General features: G+C 37.8%; 2 protein-coding genes across 2 annotated transcripts; both read left to right on the forward strand.

Annotated features, from left to right (window-relative positions):
• Positions 1–10,754: 10,754 nt before the first annotated feature.
• LOC120162902 (ATP-dependent zinc metalloprotease FTSH 6, chloroplastic) lies at positions 10,755–13,230 on the forward strand. Its single transcript, XM_039172964.1, has 4 exons — positions 10,755–11,435; positions 11,540–12,394; positions 12,481–12,721; positions 12,826–13,230. The coding sequence occupies exons 1-3, from the start codon at positions 10,855–10,857 to the stop codon at positions 12,509–12,511; spliced, it is 1,467 nt and encodes a 488-aa protein (XP_039028895.1). The 5' UTR covers positions 10,755–10,854; the 3' UTR covers positions 12,512–12,721; positions 12,826–13,230.
• A 4,335-nt stretch (positions 13,231–17,565) lies between these two features.
• LOC120162837 lies at positions 17,566–18,354 on the forward strand. Its single transcript, XM_039172909.1, has 3 exons — positions 17,566–17,980; positions 18,036–18,132; positions 18,231–18,354. The coding sequence occupies exons 1-3, from the start codon at positions 17,566–17,568 to the stop codon at positions 18,352–18,354; spliced, it is 636 nt and encodes a 211-aa protein (XP_039028840.1).
• Positions 18,355–19,587: the final 1,233 nt, after the last annotated feature.

A 19,587-nucleotide genomic window follows, 5' to 3' on the forward strand; every position in this document is an offset into this window, starting at 1 on the left:
CATAAAATATATGTTGCTCTAATGGAAGGTTGTGAATTAAAATCAATAATTCTGTGAACATATGTATAATGTACAATGTTATCATGAAGTATGATACAAAATTAAATGACCAATTATGTTACATGTGTCATAGGTATTAAAGTATCATGTAATTAAAGTTTAGATACCATAAGTTGTATCTATAATTCGGTGAAGGATAAAATTATAAATACTTAAAAATTGACCTAATATTCATTGAAAATAAAGAGGTAGTGGTCCCCAATAAATATGTCAACTTGTATTACTTTTATCCACGCCAGAAAGTTTTTACGAGAAGAGAAAACATATCTTCTAAGAAGATCACAACCAAAGAAAGACTCAAAGATTTCAACCTGTCATAATTCATGTACACTTCCTACATCTAGTATTTTATTCTTGATAATTTGACATTATTAAATCATAATTATTTTTTATAATTTATTTCTATCACAATATTATCTTTCACTATTTAAGCTACTTAATCAGTTAGATAAATCTAAAAGTTCAAATTATTATAATGGTAACTTTTTAATGTTGAATTTATTTTTTGCTTGTAATAAAACTTCAATAAATTATCCATTCGAAAGTTCAATTTGTTGTATTTGATGGGGGTATAAATCCCATATTGAACATTCTGAGTGACTTGTTTGTTTCTTTTATCCCATGTGGTTACTTTTGTTGTACCACACATTAAAATATAACGTGGCATCATTTTAGAATGAGAAAATCGCCTCAGTGACCAAAAAAAAGTTATAATATACGATTTTAACCAACTTTTTTTGGATTTGTCAAAATGACCAACAAAATCGCAACGCGAAATAAAAATCGCAACGCGATCCCCAGAATCGCAAATCAGTTTCCAAAATCGCAACGCGATTCTTGAAAATCGCAATGCGATAGTACAAATTCGCATTGCGATTTTCCAAAATCGCAACGCGAATATGAAAATCGCAACGCGAACACATAAATCGCAACGCGTATCCGTAAATCGCAACGTGTATCCGTAAATCGCAACGCGTATGGGTAAATCGCAATGCGTATCCGTATATCGCAACGCGTATCCGTAAATCGCAACGATAATCCGTAAATCGCAACGAGAATCTGTAAATCGCAACGATAATCCGTAAATCGCAACGAGAATCTGTAAATCACAACACTGAAATTTTGGGTATATAACACTGAAATCATAAACTAAATCCCTAAATCGCAACTCATTCCATCTCCATCTATCACTCTCTCCGGCGACATCCGTTCCTATATCCAACGACATCCTTCCCAATCCGGCAACAGGTTTTAGTTTCGCAGCTCGTCTGTTTAGTAAATTAATTTACAACCATGAAATCATCTAATGTTGATCATGTTTGGATAGATTTGTGTTTTGGAGGGTCATGGGATAATGTTCATGGTGTTTTACAATATATGCCTTTACCCATGAATCTTCAACTAAAATTGTCTTTACAAAAGTTAACTTATGAAACTCTAATGCTACGTGTTTCAAATAAATTGAATTTAGAGCCCCTAAGTGGATTTAGGCTATCTTATCAGAGAAATGGTAAAGTTTATTTGTTAACCGACAATGAAGATGTTGAACGATTCATTGCTTACATTAGTGTTTCACAAGATGATGTTACATTGTATGTTGTTGAACCTAGAAGTAGTATTGTTGGGTCAGTAGCGGGTAGTAATCAACTAAGTTTTTCTCAAAACCCACAACCTTTCTCTAATCCAAATCCCAATCAACTTTCAGCACCAAATTCCGGTTTTCGTATTGACCAGTTAGACGATGATGAGCCAACAGAAAAAATTGTGAGTACTAGTCAGTATTCGAAATTTGGTCTTGGTCAATATCCGGACTTTGATATTGGTCAATACACGGATTTTGATGATGTTTCAGAAGAAGAAACAGACCATGCGTGTAATGATATTGATATTGGTCAATACCCGAATTTTGATGATGAAACAGCCGTTGCCGAAGAATGTTTTGTTGATGATAATGAGGAGGAAGTTACGACTGTGAATGAACATGTTGAACATCCATTCTGTAATTCATATAATCCTGAAGAAGAAAAATAAGAAGAAAAAGTCCCCGAAGAAAAGAAAATGCCACGGGCGTATAACTGGAATATGCCAGAATTACTTCAGATACCGGAAGAAGAGTTGATAAAGAAAGCAGTTGATTGTTACACAAAAGTTATTCGTATCAAGAAAGATGATTGTTTTGATACAAAGGAAGACTTGAAGATAGCTTTATATACGAAATGTGTGGAAGATGGCTATCAACTAAAAGTTAACAAATCAAGCAAAGATCGTTTCGAAACAAGGTGTATGATTGACAAAAACTGTACGTGGCGTATGATTGCAAAGAGAATAAAAGATTGCAAAATGTTTCAAGTTAGGACTTTTATTGATAAACATACATGTTCAAGAACCCAAGTTTTTCCTCACCATAGACAGGCAAACAAAAAGGTGTTGGGTGGTTTTCTGGCTGAGTTAATGTTTTTGAATGGCAGGGTATATCGGGGACATGAAATTATGACTGACATGAATGCTCGGTTCAAGATTAGTATATCATATTCTCAAGCTTGGAGAGCCAAATGTTATGCCTTGGAATTGTTGAGGGGGTCGCCAGAAGCATCGTTTGCCCAACTGCCGGCTTATTGTCACAATTTAAAGCTGAAAAATCCTGGGTCGGTAACTCATATCAAAACAGATAGAGATGGATGCTTTGAGTTGCTGTTTATCGCCATTGGTGCTACGGTTAGTAAATCAATATAATTTTGTTGACTCATTTTGTTAGTTACATGCATTTCACATTTAAATGATTATATTTCTTGTGTATATTATTTTGTAGATTCGTTCGTTTATTACTTGCATGCGCCCAGTTATTATAGTTGACGGAGCACATTTGAAAGGTCGATACCTTGGAGTAAACTTATTAGCAGTAGCCATGGATGCTAACAATGGGATATTGCCAATAGCTTACGGGGTTGGCAAATCTGAAACCTCTGATTCATGGACATGGTTTATGGGGCATCTTAGGGATTGCATAGGTCCTATTAGCAATCTGACAATCATATCCGATAGGGCAAACTCAATTGACAACGCTGTTAGAAGGTGTTTCCCAGATGCTTTTCATGGACTTTGTGGTGTTCATTTGTATAGAAATCTAAAATCAAGGTCTGCTGGTATAAAAAAGCACAAATGGACATACTGGAAGGCTGTAAAAGCTTATCGGGAAGTGGATTTCAATAAGCATATAAATTGTTTAAGACGTGTTTTGCCTCAGTGTGCTCAAACACTAGAAGATGTCGGGTTTGAAAGATGGTCAAGAGTACATCAACTTGGAGCAAGATATGGTTTCATGACGTCTAATAGTGCAGAATCAATCAACGCTCTAAGTCGTCATTCCCGGAAATTACCCATTACTATGTTAATGGAGTTTTTTCGAGCCTCTATTCAACAGTGGTACTACAAGAAAAGAAACCATGCAGGTATTATTTCTTTGAATTCGTAACTTATCATATTTATATATTTTACTAAGTATTGTTTATTTAAATTTACAGGAACATTGGAACATCGTGTTACACCATGGACTGAAAAAAAGATAACGAAACGTGTTGTGAAGTCAACGTCATGGAGAGTTGAACCATGTTCAAACACTTTGTTTCAAGTACTGGATAATAACTTAAATGGGCTAGTCGATCTAAATGCAAAGACGTGTAGTTGTATGAAATGGCAAACATCTGGTTATCCGTGTGGCCATGTTATAAAAGTTGCTCTTCATTTAAACCAAGATGATTCAAGCGCATACGCTATGGATTGCTACACTACAGAAGTTTATCGACAGACTTATGCCGAGATTGTCTACCCTATTCCACATCCTTCTGAGTGGGACATACCAGATGACTTACAAACAGTTTTGCCACCAGCCATGGACAGAAGGCTACCTGGCCGACCAAAAAGTCACGATCGTATACCGTCTAAGGGTGAAGAGAAGAAGAGATCGACATGTAGTCGGTGCAAGGAAAATGGTCATACAAGGTTGACATGTGGATCACCAGTGCCATCAAAATCATCTTTTCCTCTACCAAAATATGGATCCTCATCAAAATCCAAAGCTCATATGGTGTCAAGCAAAAGGCAATCATCTTTAAAATCCCAATCACAATTGGCTTCACCTTTTGGGACTGTTAACTTAGGTGATTTTTAAATGCAAACGTTGTATTATGTGGATTTTATGTGTGAACTTTTAACATTTTCAGTTGAATTAATGACTCAGGCCAACCATTTTGACTTAACCAACTCTTGTTATTCAGTTGTTATCACTATTAGGCATGCATTTGACTATCGCAACACGGAAATTACAATCGCAACGAGAGAATCGCAATGCGAAATGAAAATCCCAACATGAAAATCGCAATGCGGAAATGAAAATCGCAACGAGAGAATCGCAATGCGAAATGAAAATCGCAACGAGAGAATCGCAATGCGAAATGAAAATCGCAATGCGAAATGAAAATCGCAACGAGAGAATCGCAATGCGAAATTATAAACGCATTGCGATTCTCTCGTTGCGATTTTCATTTCCGCATTGCGATTTTCATTTGGCATTGCGATTCTCTCGTTGTGATTTTCATTTCGCATTGCGATTTTCATTTCGCATTGCGATAGTCATTTTTGCCTTCAACATAATACAGATTGAAATCAACAAAATCAACCATTACATTTCAATCAATTAAACAAGCACAAATAAGAATTATGTTCGTATCAATTACACAAATCAACTTTTACAAATCATCTTTTACAAATCAATTAAACAATCAAAAAATAAGCAATAATTCTTATTTCCGATCATCTACTATTGAATCAACTTTTACAAATCAATTAAACAATCAAAAAACAATCAATTAAACTATTGAATCAACTTTTGCAGCCATACATCATTTTCACGCAGTTCACTTCTGAGATTAACCTGCAGAAACCAAACATTTGCTCAAACAACACTTTCTACACATCTAAAACCTACAAACAGCAAATTATTGAATTCTAGGTACTTAACCAAACATTTTCAAACCAAAAGTATATAAACTTACCAATTGTTTATGGACATTTTTATAACGCGGATGCAGGTAGGCAGCGTCTCGTATATATCGATTTAGCCATATAATGCCGAAACCACAAGCCTACTGCAGCTCTATCTCTATCGGTGGGAGGTAGATACTTGATGCTTCCCGTCGTCAAACGCTCCAACGCCAAGCATACGAGAGGACCACAATCTCCTCTGGCTCCGCTCGTTTGTTGTGGCGCGGTCTCGTCTCTAATAACTGTAATATTGAGCTTCTTTGGCTTCTTGTTTCCAGAACGAGTCCAATAATTGATCGCATCCAAGAATTTAGCCAAATGAGAGCTCCATCCCTTAATAACATCTCTTAAATCAGCCAATGATATGTAATTTATCATGCTGTCATACACTATTGTCTTAAGGGATGGGAGCTGAAGCTCGACGAGAATCCAATGTTTACGTTCCAAAACAGGGATAAACACCTGCAATCATAAGTAATAATTCATTCATTTGCGCACTTATTTCATAAAACCTTTAAACTCAATCTAAAATAAATACTAACCTTATCGACCTCCCACCATGCAGGATAAAGTTTAGCTTGTCCATTGCCCAAATCAAATGATTCATCTCGTGCATTCTTCAAGTGAACGGCGTGAAAAGACGTCGGCATAATTGTATATCGTATATTTTTATTTTTCTTAAGTTTTCTTATTATTAGAAGACGTGTCACCCACGCATCGATATGCTGTTTTAAAAAAAAGACATATATTAGTGACTTACATAAATTTAAAAAAAAAATTAATCAAATTGAAATATAAGAAAAATATAAGACTTACCCCCCCATCGAAATAGCCATTGTCTTCGACCCCTAATAATACGCCCCACCAAGACCGATCAAGCAACAAATAGATATCATCGGTGAGCTTGCATATGTCAGTGAAACACCCCTGGCTCCGCTCATGTAGATAAAAATCAACAGCGGTCTTAGCCCAAAGGGTGTTATCCAGAATTGTGTCCGGTAGTTGTTCCCTCTCCTCTTCAGATACCGGTATGGTACTGGCCGGTAACTCATACGAGAGCCAACTTGAATCCATCATGTCCGGCACGTCATAGGGTTTCTCAAGAAGCCTACATATGACGCCATGTGAATCGGGCTCTTGAATGGTGGGAGGGACCTCTTCAATGATGACAGTGGCCTCTTGAACGGTGGGAGGGGACTCTCGAGGAATGATAGGGGGGGCCTCTTCAACGATAGGAGTGGACTCTTGAGGGATGACAGGCGAGTCGGGCTTCTTCTTACGGTGTCTTCGCACTATTGGGGTGTACGGAGACTTAATAGCACGTGCACGCTGTCTGATGCGTGAACTCCGTCGTGCAAGCATAACCCGACGTAAAGCATCCACTCTATCGGGCCGCTAAATAATTAAATACAAAAATCAGTAAATAAACAGACATGATATTTAAACAGTGAAAACAAAGACAAATATGTTTCAAACTTGCATTGTATTCACCCAAGTCATTATTCTATCATAGTTCACAAAATGCATCAGATAACAAAGAAAAATATGTTTCAAACTAATACCCTGAAGTTAGTATTTGTCTTTGTTTTGTCTATTGGTTGAAGTAATGCAATCCATTCAAGTTTCAATTTGCAGAAGAAGAAATAGTTTACTTTCGCAACACGAAACTTAAAATCGCAACGCGAAACCAAAATCGCAACGCGAAATGAAAATCGCAACGACAGAATCGCAATGCGAAATGAAAATCGCAACGAAAGAATCGCAACGCGAAATGAAAATCGCAATGCGATTTTGGTTTCGCGTTGCGATCTTGTCGTTGCGATTTTGGTTTCGCGTTGCGATTCTGTCGTTGCGATTTTCATTTCGCGTTGCGATTTTGGTTTCGCGTTGCGATTTTGGTTTCGCGTTGCGATTTTAAGTTTCGTGTTGCGAAAGTAAACTATTTCTTCTTCTGCAAATTGAAACTTGAATGGATTGCATTACTTCAACCAAAAGACAAAACAAAGACAAATACTATTTCACAGTGTTAAAGAATACACAGTTTAGCAGAATTGGCAGCAACCGAACAAATTTACTTTCAACCAAAAGACAAAACAAAGACAAATACTATTTCACAGTGTTAAAGAATACACAGTTTAGCAGAATTGGCAGCAACCAAACAAATTTACTTTCAACCAAAAGACAAAACAAAGACAAATACTATTTCACAGTGTTAAAGAATACACAGTTTAGCAGAATTGGCAGCAACCGAACAAATTTACTTTCAACCAAAAGACAAAACAAAGACAAATACTATTTCACAGTGTTAAAGAATACACAGTTTAGCAGAATTGGCAGCAACCGAATAAATTTACTAAGCAATCTAAGTGAAATGGCTAATCTAAGTGAAATTACGAGTAAATTTATCATTAAGTTAAATATGGAAAATCTTAAACTTACCTCGTTGCGTAGAGTATGAACCTCATTCTGCAACGATACTATCATCTCACGTAGAGCGGCAACCTCACCACGTAAAGTTGACACCTCCACACGCCATGCACCATCGTTATCGCGTAGAGTACCGATCTCCTCACGCAAGGCATTGACCTCATCACGTAACTCCCTTGACTCATCCCGTGGAGGTGGAGGTGGAGAACAGGGAGATAGGAGTCGTGGCATCTTTGTCGGTCGCCTATCATGAGGTGATGGTGGAGAAGAGGCTCGATGATGTGACGGGATAGGTGATGGCTCTCGTTCTAGAGGTGTATAGTCGGGTCGATCGGGTGATGGCTCTAGGTGAGGTGATGGCTCTCGAATTGGAGGAAGTGGATGCTGCTCATCATCCGTGCCATCAAAAAAACTCTGACTAGCTTGCCACCAATCAGTGGCAAGCTCTTCCTCCGTGGGTGTCAGTCTTTGTAATGGAATGTTGGCCTCCTAAAATATAAAAACTCAAACAAAGTTAAACGTCTACTATTAATAACTTGTTTATATATTTTATGAAAGTATTTGTGTTAACTTACATTATTTATTGTCGCATATGGTATTAAGTCTTCCCAATCCAACAGAGTTTTCCTCTTCCAGGAAATAGCCCTGGGAATATCATTTGACGTTTTTATTGCATATGTACGCATGCTGGGGAAAGCCTCGAATATCCAAATCTACAAACAATATAATAACAAAATTAGTAATTGTTAAATAATTAATTATAATTTTAGAAACATTATATAGAAATTCTTACCTTAAAGGCCCAAACAAAGCCTGACAAAGTGTATTTGGACCCATCGCCCCGCAAACTTTTGCGGTCATCAAAGGCAGACGACAACTTAGTCCAGGTAGCTTTCCATATATACGAACCCCACGGAAACAGATTCCATGCATTCAGGTCCTCTACCAATATTATTAGCTCCTGATGAATAGGTTGTCTGGCCTCTCTGCCTAAAAAGTCGGCATACACAAGTAGTAGAAGGCATACTCAGACAACATCGACGTCATCCATCCGAGTGAAACCAGCTTTCTTATTAAACAATTTCTTCAGGTCGTCGACATGTAGGTTCGGCTTCTCCATTGACTCATCCGGAAAAACCCGGGATAACCATGATGGGCGGGCAATATGACGAGTGTACCGGCCTACATCATCGTGTCCGAATCGTAGACCAGTGATTAAGCAGAACTCCTTCCGCCCAAAACAAGTATACGCTGGTGGAAAATGAAACCATATCTCTTCCTCACCACGTTGTATACTGTCGGGTAGATTTGATGTCATGGTCTGAAGCCACAAATGGGTCAAATTAGCATCTCCACCCGGATGCTGTACTCTCAGCCATGGCCCGAAGCAGGTTTCCTCAAACAATTATCTTTGAGCAGGTGAAAGCTTCGAAGCAATTGTAGTGGCCAGGCTGACTTTATTTCTCAAGGTCAATTGAGCCGAAAAAAATTTCTACAAAAACAATAAACATACCAAGTTAGATATACCAAAAACTACACTGTGAAGATATACCAAAAACAATAAACATAAAAAGTAGTAGTTTATTCTTGAAACTAAAATTTGCAACACTGTTTTGTCTTTTGGTTGAAATGAAAATCGCAACGAGAGAATGACTGTCGCAACGAGATAAATGAAAATCGCAACGAGAGAATCGCAACGCGAAATGAAAATCGCAACGAGAGAATCGCAACGCGAAATGAAAATCGCAATGCGATTTTGGTTTCGCGTTGCGATTCTCTCGTTGCGATTTTCATTTCGCGTTGCGATTCTCTCGTTGCGATTTTCATTTCTCTCGTTGCGACAGTCATTCTCTCGTTGCGATTTTCATTTATCTCGTTGCGACTCTTCTGCAAATTGAAACTTGAATGGATTGCATTACTTCAACCAAAAGACAGAACAAAGACAAAGACAAATACTAACTTGAAAATCGCAACGAGAGAATAGCAACGCGAAATGAAAATCGCAACGACAGAATCGTAACGCGAAATGAAATCTAAGTGAAATGGTTAATCTATTATTGAAATGACCAGTAAACTTATCATCAGTTTCAATATGAAAAACCTACAATAATGCAAACATTTCAAAATAAAAATAATTAAAAAAACTAACCCTCGGAGGTTGATTTTCCATTTCTGAATATTGTGAGGGATTTCTGACCGTGAATGGTTGTGAGGGATTTCGCCGGAGATGGGGACGGAAATCTTCGGAGATGGGGACGGATTTCTTCGCCGTAGAGAGTGAGAGATGGAGATGGGACTGAGTTGTGATTTTAGGTTTTAGGTTATGAGTTGCGATTACGGGATTTTGTCTTAATATTCGTTTTTGTAATTTGAAAATAAAATACGCGTAGCGATTATAATGGCGCTTTAAATATCGCGTAACGATTTACGGATACGCGTTGCGATTTTATTTATTATCGTTGCGATTTACGGATACGCGTTGCGATATACGGATACGCATTGCGATTTACCCATACGCGTTGCGATTTACGGATACACGTTGCGATTTACGGATACGCGTTGCGATTTATGTGTTCGCGTTATTTTCATATTCGCGTTGCGATTTTGGAAAATCGCAATGCGAATTTGTACTATCGCATTGCGATTTTCAAGAATCGCGTTGCGATTCTGGGGATCGCGTTGCGATTTTTATTTCGCGTTGCGATTTTGTTGTTATTTTGGCAAATCCAAAAAAGTTGGTTAAAATCGTATATTATAAGGCATTTTTGGTCACTGAGGCGATTTTCTCTTTTAGAATATACAATTAGTCCATAAAAGCAACCAGCTTTTTTGATTCCAAGTGTATGGTTAGTAGATTTAATAAAAAAAAACAGCACAGCAAAGTAACGTATGGCTGAGAACAAAACATTTTTTTCCTCCGGATTTTGAAGTTTGGTCTTGATTAGTTTAGATTAATTCACGTTGTATATCTGATTTGAGTCTCCCGCTAGAAGCTTTCTATGTATACAATGATTTAAACATAAAATTTTACTTAAACTATATTAAACAGTTTACCAAGTGAACAAAATATTTTTTTTTCATCCAAGTAAGTTGACGTAACAACTTCCAGACCCTTCAAGAAATGAAAAATTTGAGAAACAAAATATCCCAAACAATCCAAATCCAAATTTAATGACTAGAACCATCCTCCTTTCATCCTAGTATTTGTATTTATGGAAACTCCAATGTCCAAGCCATTCCCTCCAAATCACATGCAATCACAAATTGTTCAGACAAGCACTCGAACCTAGCTTTGTCCTAATAACAGCCAGAAAAAACTACAAAGAAATGGCTGCAACACTCTCTCTTTCTGCCTCCCATCTTCCAGTCTGCAAATCTCACGGCTTTTCAAAGAACACCCATCTCCCCAAAGGAACTAACAAAGACAACCCATCATCGAAAACATCCCCAGACATCAAGTTAACCAAAAGGAACCTGTTGAGTTCAATGGCTTCGGGTCTCATCGGAACAGGTCTAGCTAAAGCTGAACCGGAGGCCCCAGCCGACATCACATCAAACAGGCTATCGTATTCGAGGTTTTTGCACTACTTGGAAGAAGGTGCGGTGAAAAAGGTGGACTTGTTCGAGAATGGGACAGTGGGCATTGCCGAGATATATAACCCTGCAACTGAGAAAATCCAGAGGGTAAGAGTTCAGTTACCTGGATTGCCGGAAGAATTGGTGAGGAAAATGAAGGGCAAAAACGTGGATTTCTCTGCTCATCCTATGGAGACGAACTGGTCGGCTGCTTTACTTGACTTGTTGGGGAATTTGGCTTTTCCATTGATATTGCTTGGCAGTTTGTTGCTAAGAAGCTCATCTGGTAACACTCCTGCAGGAGGTCCAAACTTGCCTTTTGGGCTTGGAAGGTAACTTATATAGTTATATCCTTCTTTATTCATCATACATACATAAGATAAATTCTTGTACTACTACTACTACTAGATCATGTTCGTCCTTTTCCACTGTGTAGGAGCAAAGCCAAATTTCAGATGGAACCCAACACAGGAGTAACGTTTAACGATGTTGCCGGCATTGATGAAGCCAAGCAAGACTTTGAAGAGGTAGTGGAGTTCTTAAAAACCCCAGAAAAATTTGCTGCAGTGGGTGCCAAAATTCCCAAAGGAGTGCTTTTAATTGGACCTCCGGGGACTGGCAAGACATTGCTGGCTAAGGCCATTGCAGGTGAAGCTGGGGTTCCTTTCTTCTCACTTTCTGGTTCAGAGTTCATCGAGATGTTTGTGGGTGTTGGAGCTTCGAGAGTTAGGGATCTGTTCAACAAGGCAAAGGCTAACTCGCCATGTTTGGTGTTCATCGATGAGATTGATGCTGTTGGGAGACAAAGAGGGACTGGGATTGGTGGAGGAAATGATGAAAGAGAGCAAACTTTGAACCAGTTGTTGACTGAAATGGATGGTTTTACTGCTAATACCGGCGTTATTGTCCTTGCTGCAACTAATCGGCCTGAAATTCTGGATTCTGCTTTGCTTAGGCCTGGAAGATTTGATAGGCAGGTAAGTGTTGGATTACCGGATATACGAGGAAGGGAGGAGATACTCAAGGTACACAGCAACAACAAGAGACTGGATAACGATGTTTCACTCGATGTAATCGCCATGAGAACGCCGGGATTCAGTGGTGCTGATTTGGCAAACCTCATGAACGAAGCCGCCATTCTTGCTGGTAGAAGAAGCAAAGACAAGATCACGATGAAAGAGATTGACGATTCGATCGATCGAATCGTCGCGGGAATGGAAGGAACACAGATGACAGATGGGAAAAGCAAGATCCTCGTGGCGTACCATGAAGTTGGCCATGCTCTATGCGCATAAGTTCCCATCAATAAAATCGATAATGTTGCAAACATGTAATAACCACTGGAATTCGACATTGATAGCCTTGTGATGATTGCAGGACATTGACACCGGGTCATGATCCAGTTTAGAAGGTGACTCTGATCCCCAGAGGCCAAGCTCGAGGGCTAACATGGTTCATACCAGTTGAAGATTCAGATCTTATTTCGAAACAACAACTCTTTGCTAGAATCGTTGGGGGGCTTGGCGGTCGAGCAGCCGAAGAGGTCATCTTTGGTGAACCAGAGATCACTACTGGTGCAGCAGGGGACCTGCAACAAACAACCCAAATAGCCAGACAGGTTTGGATCTAGAAAACCTGAATTTTCAAGCTTTGATCTACCAAGGATCCATGAATATTGTACACCCAGTTTAGCTAACAAGTTATTCTTTCAAATTTCAACAGATGGTAACAAGGTTCGGCATGTCAGAAATCGGACCATGGACGTTAATTGATCCTTCGGTACAGAGTAGCGACGTTGTGTTAAGGATGCTTGCAAGGAATTCCATGTCGGAAAAGCTCGCCGAAGACATTGATTCATCGGTTAAGAAAATAACTGAAACTGCATATGAGATTGCAAAGAACCATATAAGGAACAACCGTGAGGCCGTTGACAAGCTAGTAGAAGTTTTGCTGGAGAAAGAGACTCTTACAGGAGATGAGTTCAGAGCAATCCTGTCGGAATTTGTTGATGAACCTGTAATTAAAATAGACAGAACTCCCGTTCGTGAGATCATCAATTCTTGAGTCACTGTATAAAACGTACATAATTTAGGCATTATTCTATATATAATACATATATTTCTTACATATTATTATTTTCATTTGCAAATCAATAATGACAATACCTTTAGAAGTTTGTGATCGGGAGATTCAATCATTTGACAATGAACGTTTATATACATCTATAGAAACCCGAAATATCAAGAGATAACAATAATCCCTTAACTACTTAAATTTATTTATTTTTACAAAAATCAATTCAAATAAAGTTGGATTGCAAATGTTTTGTTTACCCTATTGAGACCTGAATTTTGTTCATGATCTATATCAATGTCGTGTAATCCAATTTAGCAAGTGAAAATATCATATGGAAAGTTTTTCTTAATATAAAATGGGTTGAATTTATATTTTAATATAACAAATATTGGTAAAAAATGATTTTAAATTTAATCAAATTTATAAAAAAAATAGTAAAAATAATTCTAAGTGTAAATAAACTTAAAATTATGTTTTAAATGTTTTTCAACTATGTTGGATTTTTCATATTTATTTTACAATCGTTTTTGCACTTAAAAATTAAGTTTCTCATAATTTTTGGCTAAAATGATCAATTCCTTCTATAGAAGAATCGAATATTTCTTCATAAGGCTCGATTAGTAGTCATTGGATCAATCCAATACATGAAAAGATTAATCCATTTCTAGTAAAGACATAAAAGATCGATCTCTCCCCTCAAATGATCGATTCCTTGACTAACAATTTTTAATGGCATATAAATTACATCTAATTGAATCATCTAAAATAAACCTCATATTTCATGTGAGTTTATTGAAGAAGAAAATTGTTTATAAAGTGCCAATCTCGTTGGATTCCCCAAAAGTAAGAATGGATGGACAATTGAGAATCATCAATCAATGGTGTTAGAAAAATGTATGGTGAAGCGAATCAACTAAACAGTTATTCAATTGGTGGTGTAGTGGACGAATCTAAGACCTGACTTGGAAAGACTATACTGTGTCAAAAGCTCGATTTTTTTCATTTTATTTTTTGGGACAAGGATTGTTTGAAGGGGAGTATTGTCATGGATGGAGAAGAAAAAAGATTCGTCATATGAAACTAGTGTTAATAAGGAGAAATTAGGGGTTGACAATGAAAATCATCTAGAAAAGGGAAAAGAGTTGGGCAAAAATTAGTGACAAATTTAGAAATATATTTTAGGATAGACACACATATATTAACTATATAAAAGTTTTGCATGGGGTGGAATTGCTGAATGGAGATTCTCGCTTGTTGGGCAATTCTTAGGAGCGGCTCCTAAACTTGTTTCTCTGCAACAGATTCTCGATTCCCTGTGGAGAAAACCCTTACAAGGAGCAAAATTGCAGATCAGCTATGCAGGTAACAATCTTTACTTATTTTCCTTTAGTTCGGAACAAGCACGGGATTGGGTATTGGAGAATGGCCCTTGGCACATCTTCAACAAACCATTAATTCTTAGGAAATGGGTTCCAAACATGGAAAAACTACACCTCGATTTATCTAGAATTCCAATATGGGTACACCTATTTAACGTTCCGTTAGAACTGTTTTCTTGCGAAGGCCTCAGCTATATTTCTAGTGCCATAGGTTTCCCACTCTCAATGGATTCTATCACTGCCACGAAAACTAGATTAGAATTTGCCAAAGTGTGTATTGAAATTGGGGCGTCAGATGTTATTCCTAAGTCTATTGATGTCATTCTTCATAACGGCCAAACAACTTCGATTGTTGTTGAAGTACCGTGGATGCCTCCTTGCTGCAATATTTGTAATGTTTTTGGTCATAGTGTTAAAGGATGCAAGCATAACCCGAATTCTCAAGCATCAACAATGGTCTGGAGGAAAAAAGATACTGTCACTCCATCCTCCCAGGTTCCTGAAGCTGTTTGTCCTGATGGAAATCAATTTTTAAAGGCTGTTGGTTCCAAATCTTATTCGAACCAATCTTTAGAGGATAACGACACAGGGAATCAAATCAGCTTAGAGGCGCAAAAAGATGACCCTCATGTCTCGGGTGACCCCATTAAACCAGTCTTCACTGATACTGTTTCTGATCTTAATGTTGAAGAAAATCTGAAATTTCCTGATCACCTAGGCAGTTCTGGTGATTGTATTCCTGCTCCTACAATACTAAATAAAAAAGGTAGAGGAAGGCTTGCTAAAGATCACAGTGCATTAACAGGGTCAAGTAACATATTTGAACTTCTCAACACAATTGATGAGGAACATCCTTCTGCAGATAATCAAGGTAAAAAAGTTAGAGCAGCAGCTTCGGGTGTTGCAGAATTGATAAAAGATCTCAGAATTAAAAAGAAGGGACATCTTGACAAATCTAAGGGTTCATCAGGAGGAAGCAAAGGAGGGGACTCAGGCTCCTCATCCCAAGGAAAATGATCGTTTCATTCTGGAACGTAAGAGGATTGAATAATCCTCTTAAACAGGGCCAAGTCCTTCGAAGGGCAGCCCAGAATAATGTAGATATTCTCTGCTTAATGGAAACTCGAGTGAAAGCAGAAAAATCTGCTAATATTTTAGCAACTACTTTCGAGAATTGGAATGTCCTCACCAACTATGAATTTGCATTGAATGGCAGAATATGGGTTTTGTGGAGGAATGGTTTAGATTTATCCCTATGTAATACAACAGATCAGAGCATCACTGTCAAAGGTCTATTTAAAAATGTTCATTTCATTATCACCACAATTTATGGAAGTAATAACAGTATTACTAGAAGACAACTTTGACTAGAAGACAGCTTTGGCAAGAACTCCGACATCTTGATTCAAATTTTAGTGACATCCCTTGGCTATTGGGAGGGGACTTTAATGTCATCTTGAATAATTATGAAAGCACTGACCAAGAGATCACGGGTATGTTCACCTCTTCTGATATGTCAGAATTTCAAGAAATCACTCATGACTTACAGTTACAAGATCACCCTTACTTTGGTCCAACATACTCTGGGAGTAACAAACAAAGTGACAATTACCTTGCTCGAAAGCTTGACAGAGTTCTCATAAATTCCATTTGGTTCGAATCTTTTCCTCACTCTTCAGTGGAATTTTTAGCACCTAGTCCTTCAGATCATTGTATGGCAGTGGTTGATCTTCACAAAGAGGCTCATTTGAATAAACCCAAACCCTTCAAAATTTTCAACTGTTGGACTCTTCATCCCGAGTTTCTTAATATTGTTAACCATTCATGGAGTATGGCAGCACAAGGTAATCCTATGAAGTCTTTATTCTTAAAGCTTAAACGCCTCAAAGTCAATCTTAAACAGCTCAATAAAGACTACTTCAGTGACATCACGGCTCGAGTACGACAAAAAAGAGAAGAACTCGAAAGACAACAAATTCTTTCGTTAAGAGGTGTTGATTCCATTGAAAAATAACTTGAACTACAGAGAGAGCTCAACTCTTTACAAGAGGCCGAGTTTATGTTCTTAAAACAAAAGGCTAAACTGCATTGGCTTAAGGAGGGTGACAAATGTACAAAGTTCTTTCACTCAATCATTGCCACTAAGAACAAGAGACAAACTATAAGGGCCCTTGTCAACAATTGGGGGGAAAAGCTAGAATCTTTTGATAAAATGTCCTCGGAAATAATAGAGTATTTTAAGAATATTTTAGGCTCCAAGGATCCTAATGTTAAAGAATGCCCTCCTACACTTCTTAAAGATCTAATGCAACCTATCTCTTCATTCGAAGATTCCGAAAACCTAGTCAAGGAAGTTACTAGTGATGAGATCAAAGATGTTATTTTTAGTCAAGGTAATGACAAGGCCCCCGGTCCCGATGGATTTACTTCTCTCTTTTTCAAGAAAGCTTGGTCAGTGGTTGGCAATGATGTTATTAAGGCTATTAAGTACTTCTTCCAAGAATCTTACATCTATCCATGCTTTAATGCAACGGTTATTACTTTGATTCCAAAAAAGCAGAATCCTAGTAAAGTATCTGACTTCCATCCAATTTCATGTTGTTCTGTTATTTACAAGACAATCAAAAAAATTCTTGTCAACATAATAACGAATCTGCTGCCAAGGATTATTGCTCCTAATCAATCTGCCTTTGTCAAACACATGAGTATAGTCGACAATACGCTTCTCGCTCAGGAAATTGTTAAAGGATATGGGAGGAGGATCATTTCGCCGAGGTGTGCAATTAAAATTGATCTTCAAAAGGCATTCGACTCCATTAATTGGGACTTCACTCATGTTGTTCTTAAAGCTTTGGATTTACCTCCTTTAGTCATTGAATGGATTGTTTCTTGCTATTCGGACGCCAGATACTCCATTGCTCTTAATGAAAGCTTGGTTGGATATTTTAAGGGAGCCAAGGGAATTAGATAAGGAGACCCTCTTTCTCCTATGTTGTTTGTTCTGGTAATGAATGTCCTCTCTAATATTCTCAATAATGCTGCTACCAGAGGGATTTTTTCCTTTCATCCTAAATGCCACAAAATTGGACTCACTCACTTGTCAATTGCTGATGATTTATTAATTTTTTGCAAAGGAAATCATGAGTCTGTTATGGGTGTCATTACTGCATTGGATTGTTTCTATGAGTATTCAGGTTTGAAGCTTAATGCAAGCAAATGCGAGATTTTCACTGCTGGTATCTCTGCTCATAACCTTGATTCCATCAACAATTATTCTGGTTTTAAACATGGTAGACTACCTGTTCGCTACCTGGGAGTTCCTCTTGTCACAAGAAAGCTAACTGACAAAGATTGTCGAGCACTTCTCGACAACATCAAGAGCAGACTGCATCAATGGTCTCGGAAGAAGATGAGCTATGCAGGTAGATTTGAGCTTATTAAATCAGTCCTCTACAGTGTTGCAAATTTTTGGTGCAGGTAGCTTATCTTACCTCAGACCATTATCAAGAAGATTGAACAATTATGTTCCAGATTTTTCTGGAAAGGCTCGGACACTCCTGCAACTGGTGCATGGGTGAGTTGGGGGAAAATCTGTAAGCCTAAATTCGAAGGCGGCCTCGGTCTAAAGGACATCAAGAATTGGAATAAGGCATGCCTAATTCACCTTACCAGGAAGGTTCTCGCAGGGGAAGGCTCTCTATGGGTAGAGTGGATCCATAATTACATAATTAAGCAACAAGATTTCTGGACGATGGATGAATATCCGAATGCTAGCTGGTGCTTCAGGCGGATGTAGAAAATCAGAAGTTTTGCTTAATCAGTTCCGATCACAGCAACAAAAAATACAAAAGAAATTTGGGAAGAGATCCGTCCTAAAGACACTAAAGTCTCTTGGCATAAATTGATCTGGTACCCTCTCCATGTCCCAAAGTACAGCGTAATTTCCTGGATGGTTATTTTGGATTGTCTCCCCACTAGGGACAGACTGCAAAGATTTGGGCTTGTTACCAGTGATCTCTGTATTTTCTGCTCAAATGCAAAGGAAACTCGAAATCATCTATTTGTTGAGTGCGTGAAGACTTCATCCACTTGGAGATCAATCCTTCAATTGTCCGGTTTGAACATGAACTTCTCAACATAGAACAATCCGCTGGAGTGGGCGATCGCTTCATGGAAAGGTAAATCTTTGATTTCTTGTATTCTAAAGCTCTCATGGTGCGCTTTTAATTACACCATTTGGGAGGAAAGGAATCGTAGAATTTTTAGAGGAAGATGCAGAACTGAAGAAGAAATTGTCAAGATTGTTAAGGATATTGTTAGATTTCTTCTAAGTAATAGGGAAATTGATAGAACATATAGCACAAATTTAAATCTTTGTACTCATTGGGGTATAATCTAGCTTTTGTTGTAAGTAATACCCTGTCTGTCCATTGATTGTACTGTTGTCTAGCAGTTTACTGCTATTTTGGGTAATAATATCTTAATTATCCAAAAAAAAACTTTAAATTGAGTACAATCAATAAAATAAATCACTAATTAAAGAAAATTCAAATTTTAGAATTCTCACATGTCGATCCTAAAATGGGCGTGCACCCGCCACTGATCCAAACCCAATCTAAAGATCCACAGGTTCAAGCCCAAAGCAGGACTGAAGAGATAAACCCACTTACTCTTAGCATCATCAGGAGAGGGGTCCAACCTAAAAGGGTTAAATCAATAACTTGGCCCCTAAACTTTCTAAGTTTATACTAAAAAGCCCATAAATTTCTACAATTTCACATTTTCACTCCTAAAATCTCAATTTCTTCAGTTTACTCCAAATTTTGCAATTAATTACATATTCCTAAAATTTTAGAATTTACTTAGATATCCATAATTTGGGATGTGATAAAGAAGGTTGGAGATTGTGAGCTAGAAGGTGTTTAAAGGTTTGTACACACCAAATTTTGAAATTTCATATAGGTTTGATAAATTCTTATTGAATGGGTTGTTTGTGTAATCTGTATACATGAGTTCCAAATATGATGAA

Source organism: Hibiscus syriacus, unplaced genomic scaffold, assembly GCF_006381635.1.
Source record: "Hibiscus syriacus cultivar Baekdansim isolate YM2019G1 unplaced genomic scaffold, ASM638163v2 tig00111409_pilon, whole genome shotgun sequence".
Lineage (NCBI taxonomy): Eukaryota > Viridiplantae > Streptophyta > Magnoliopsida > Malvales > Malvaceae > Hibiscus > Hibiscus syriacus.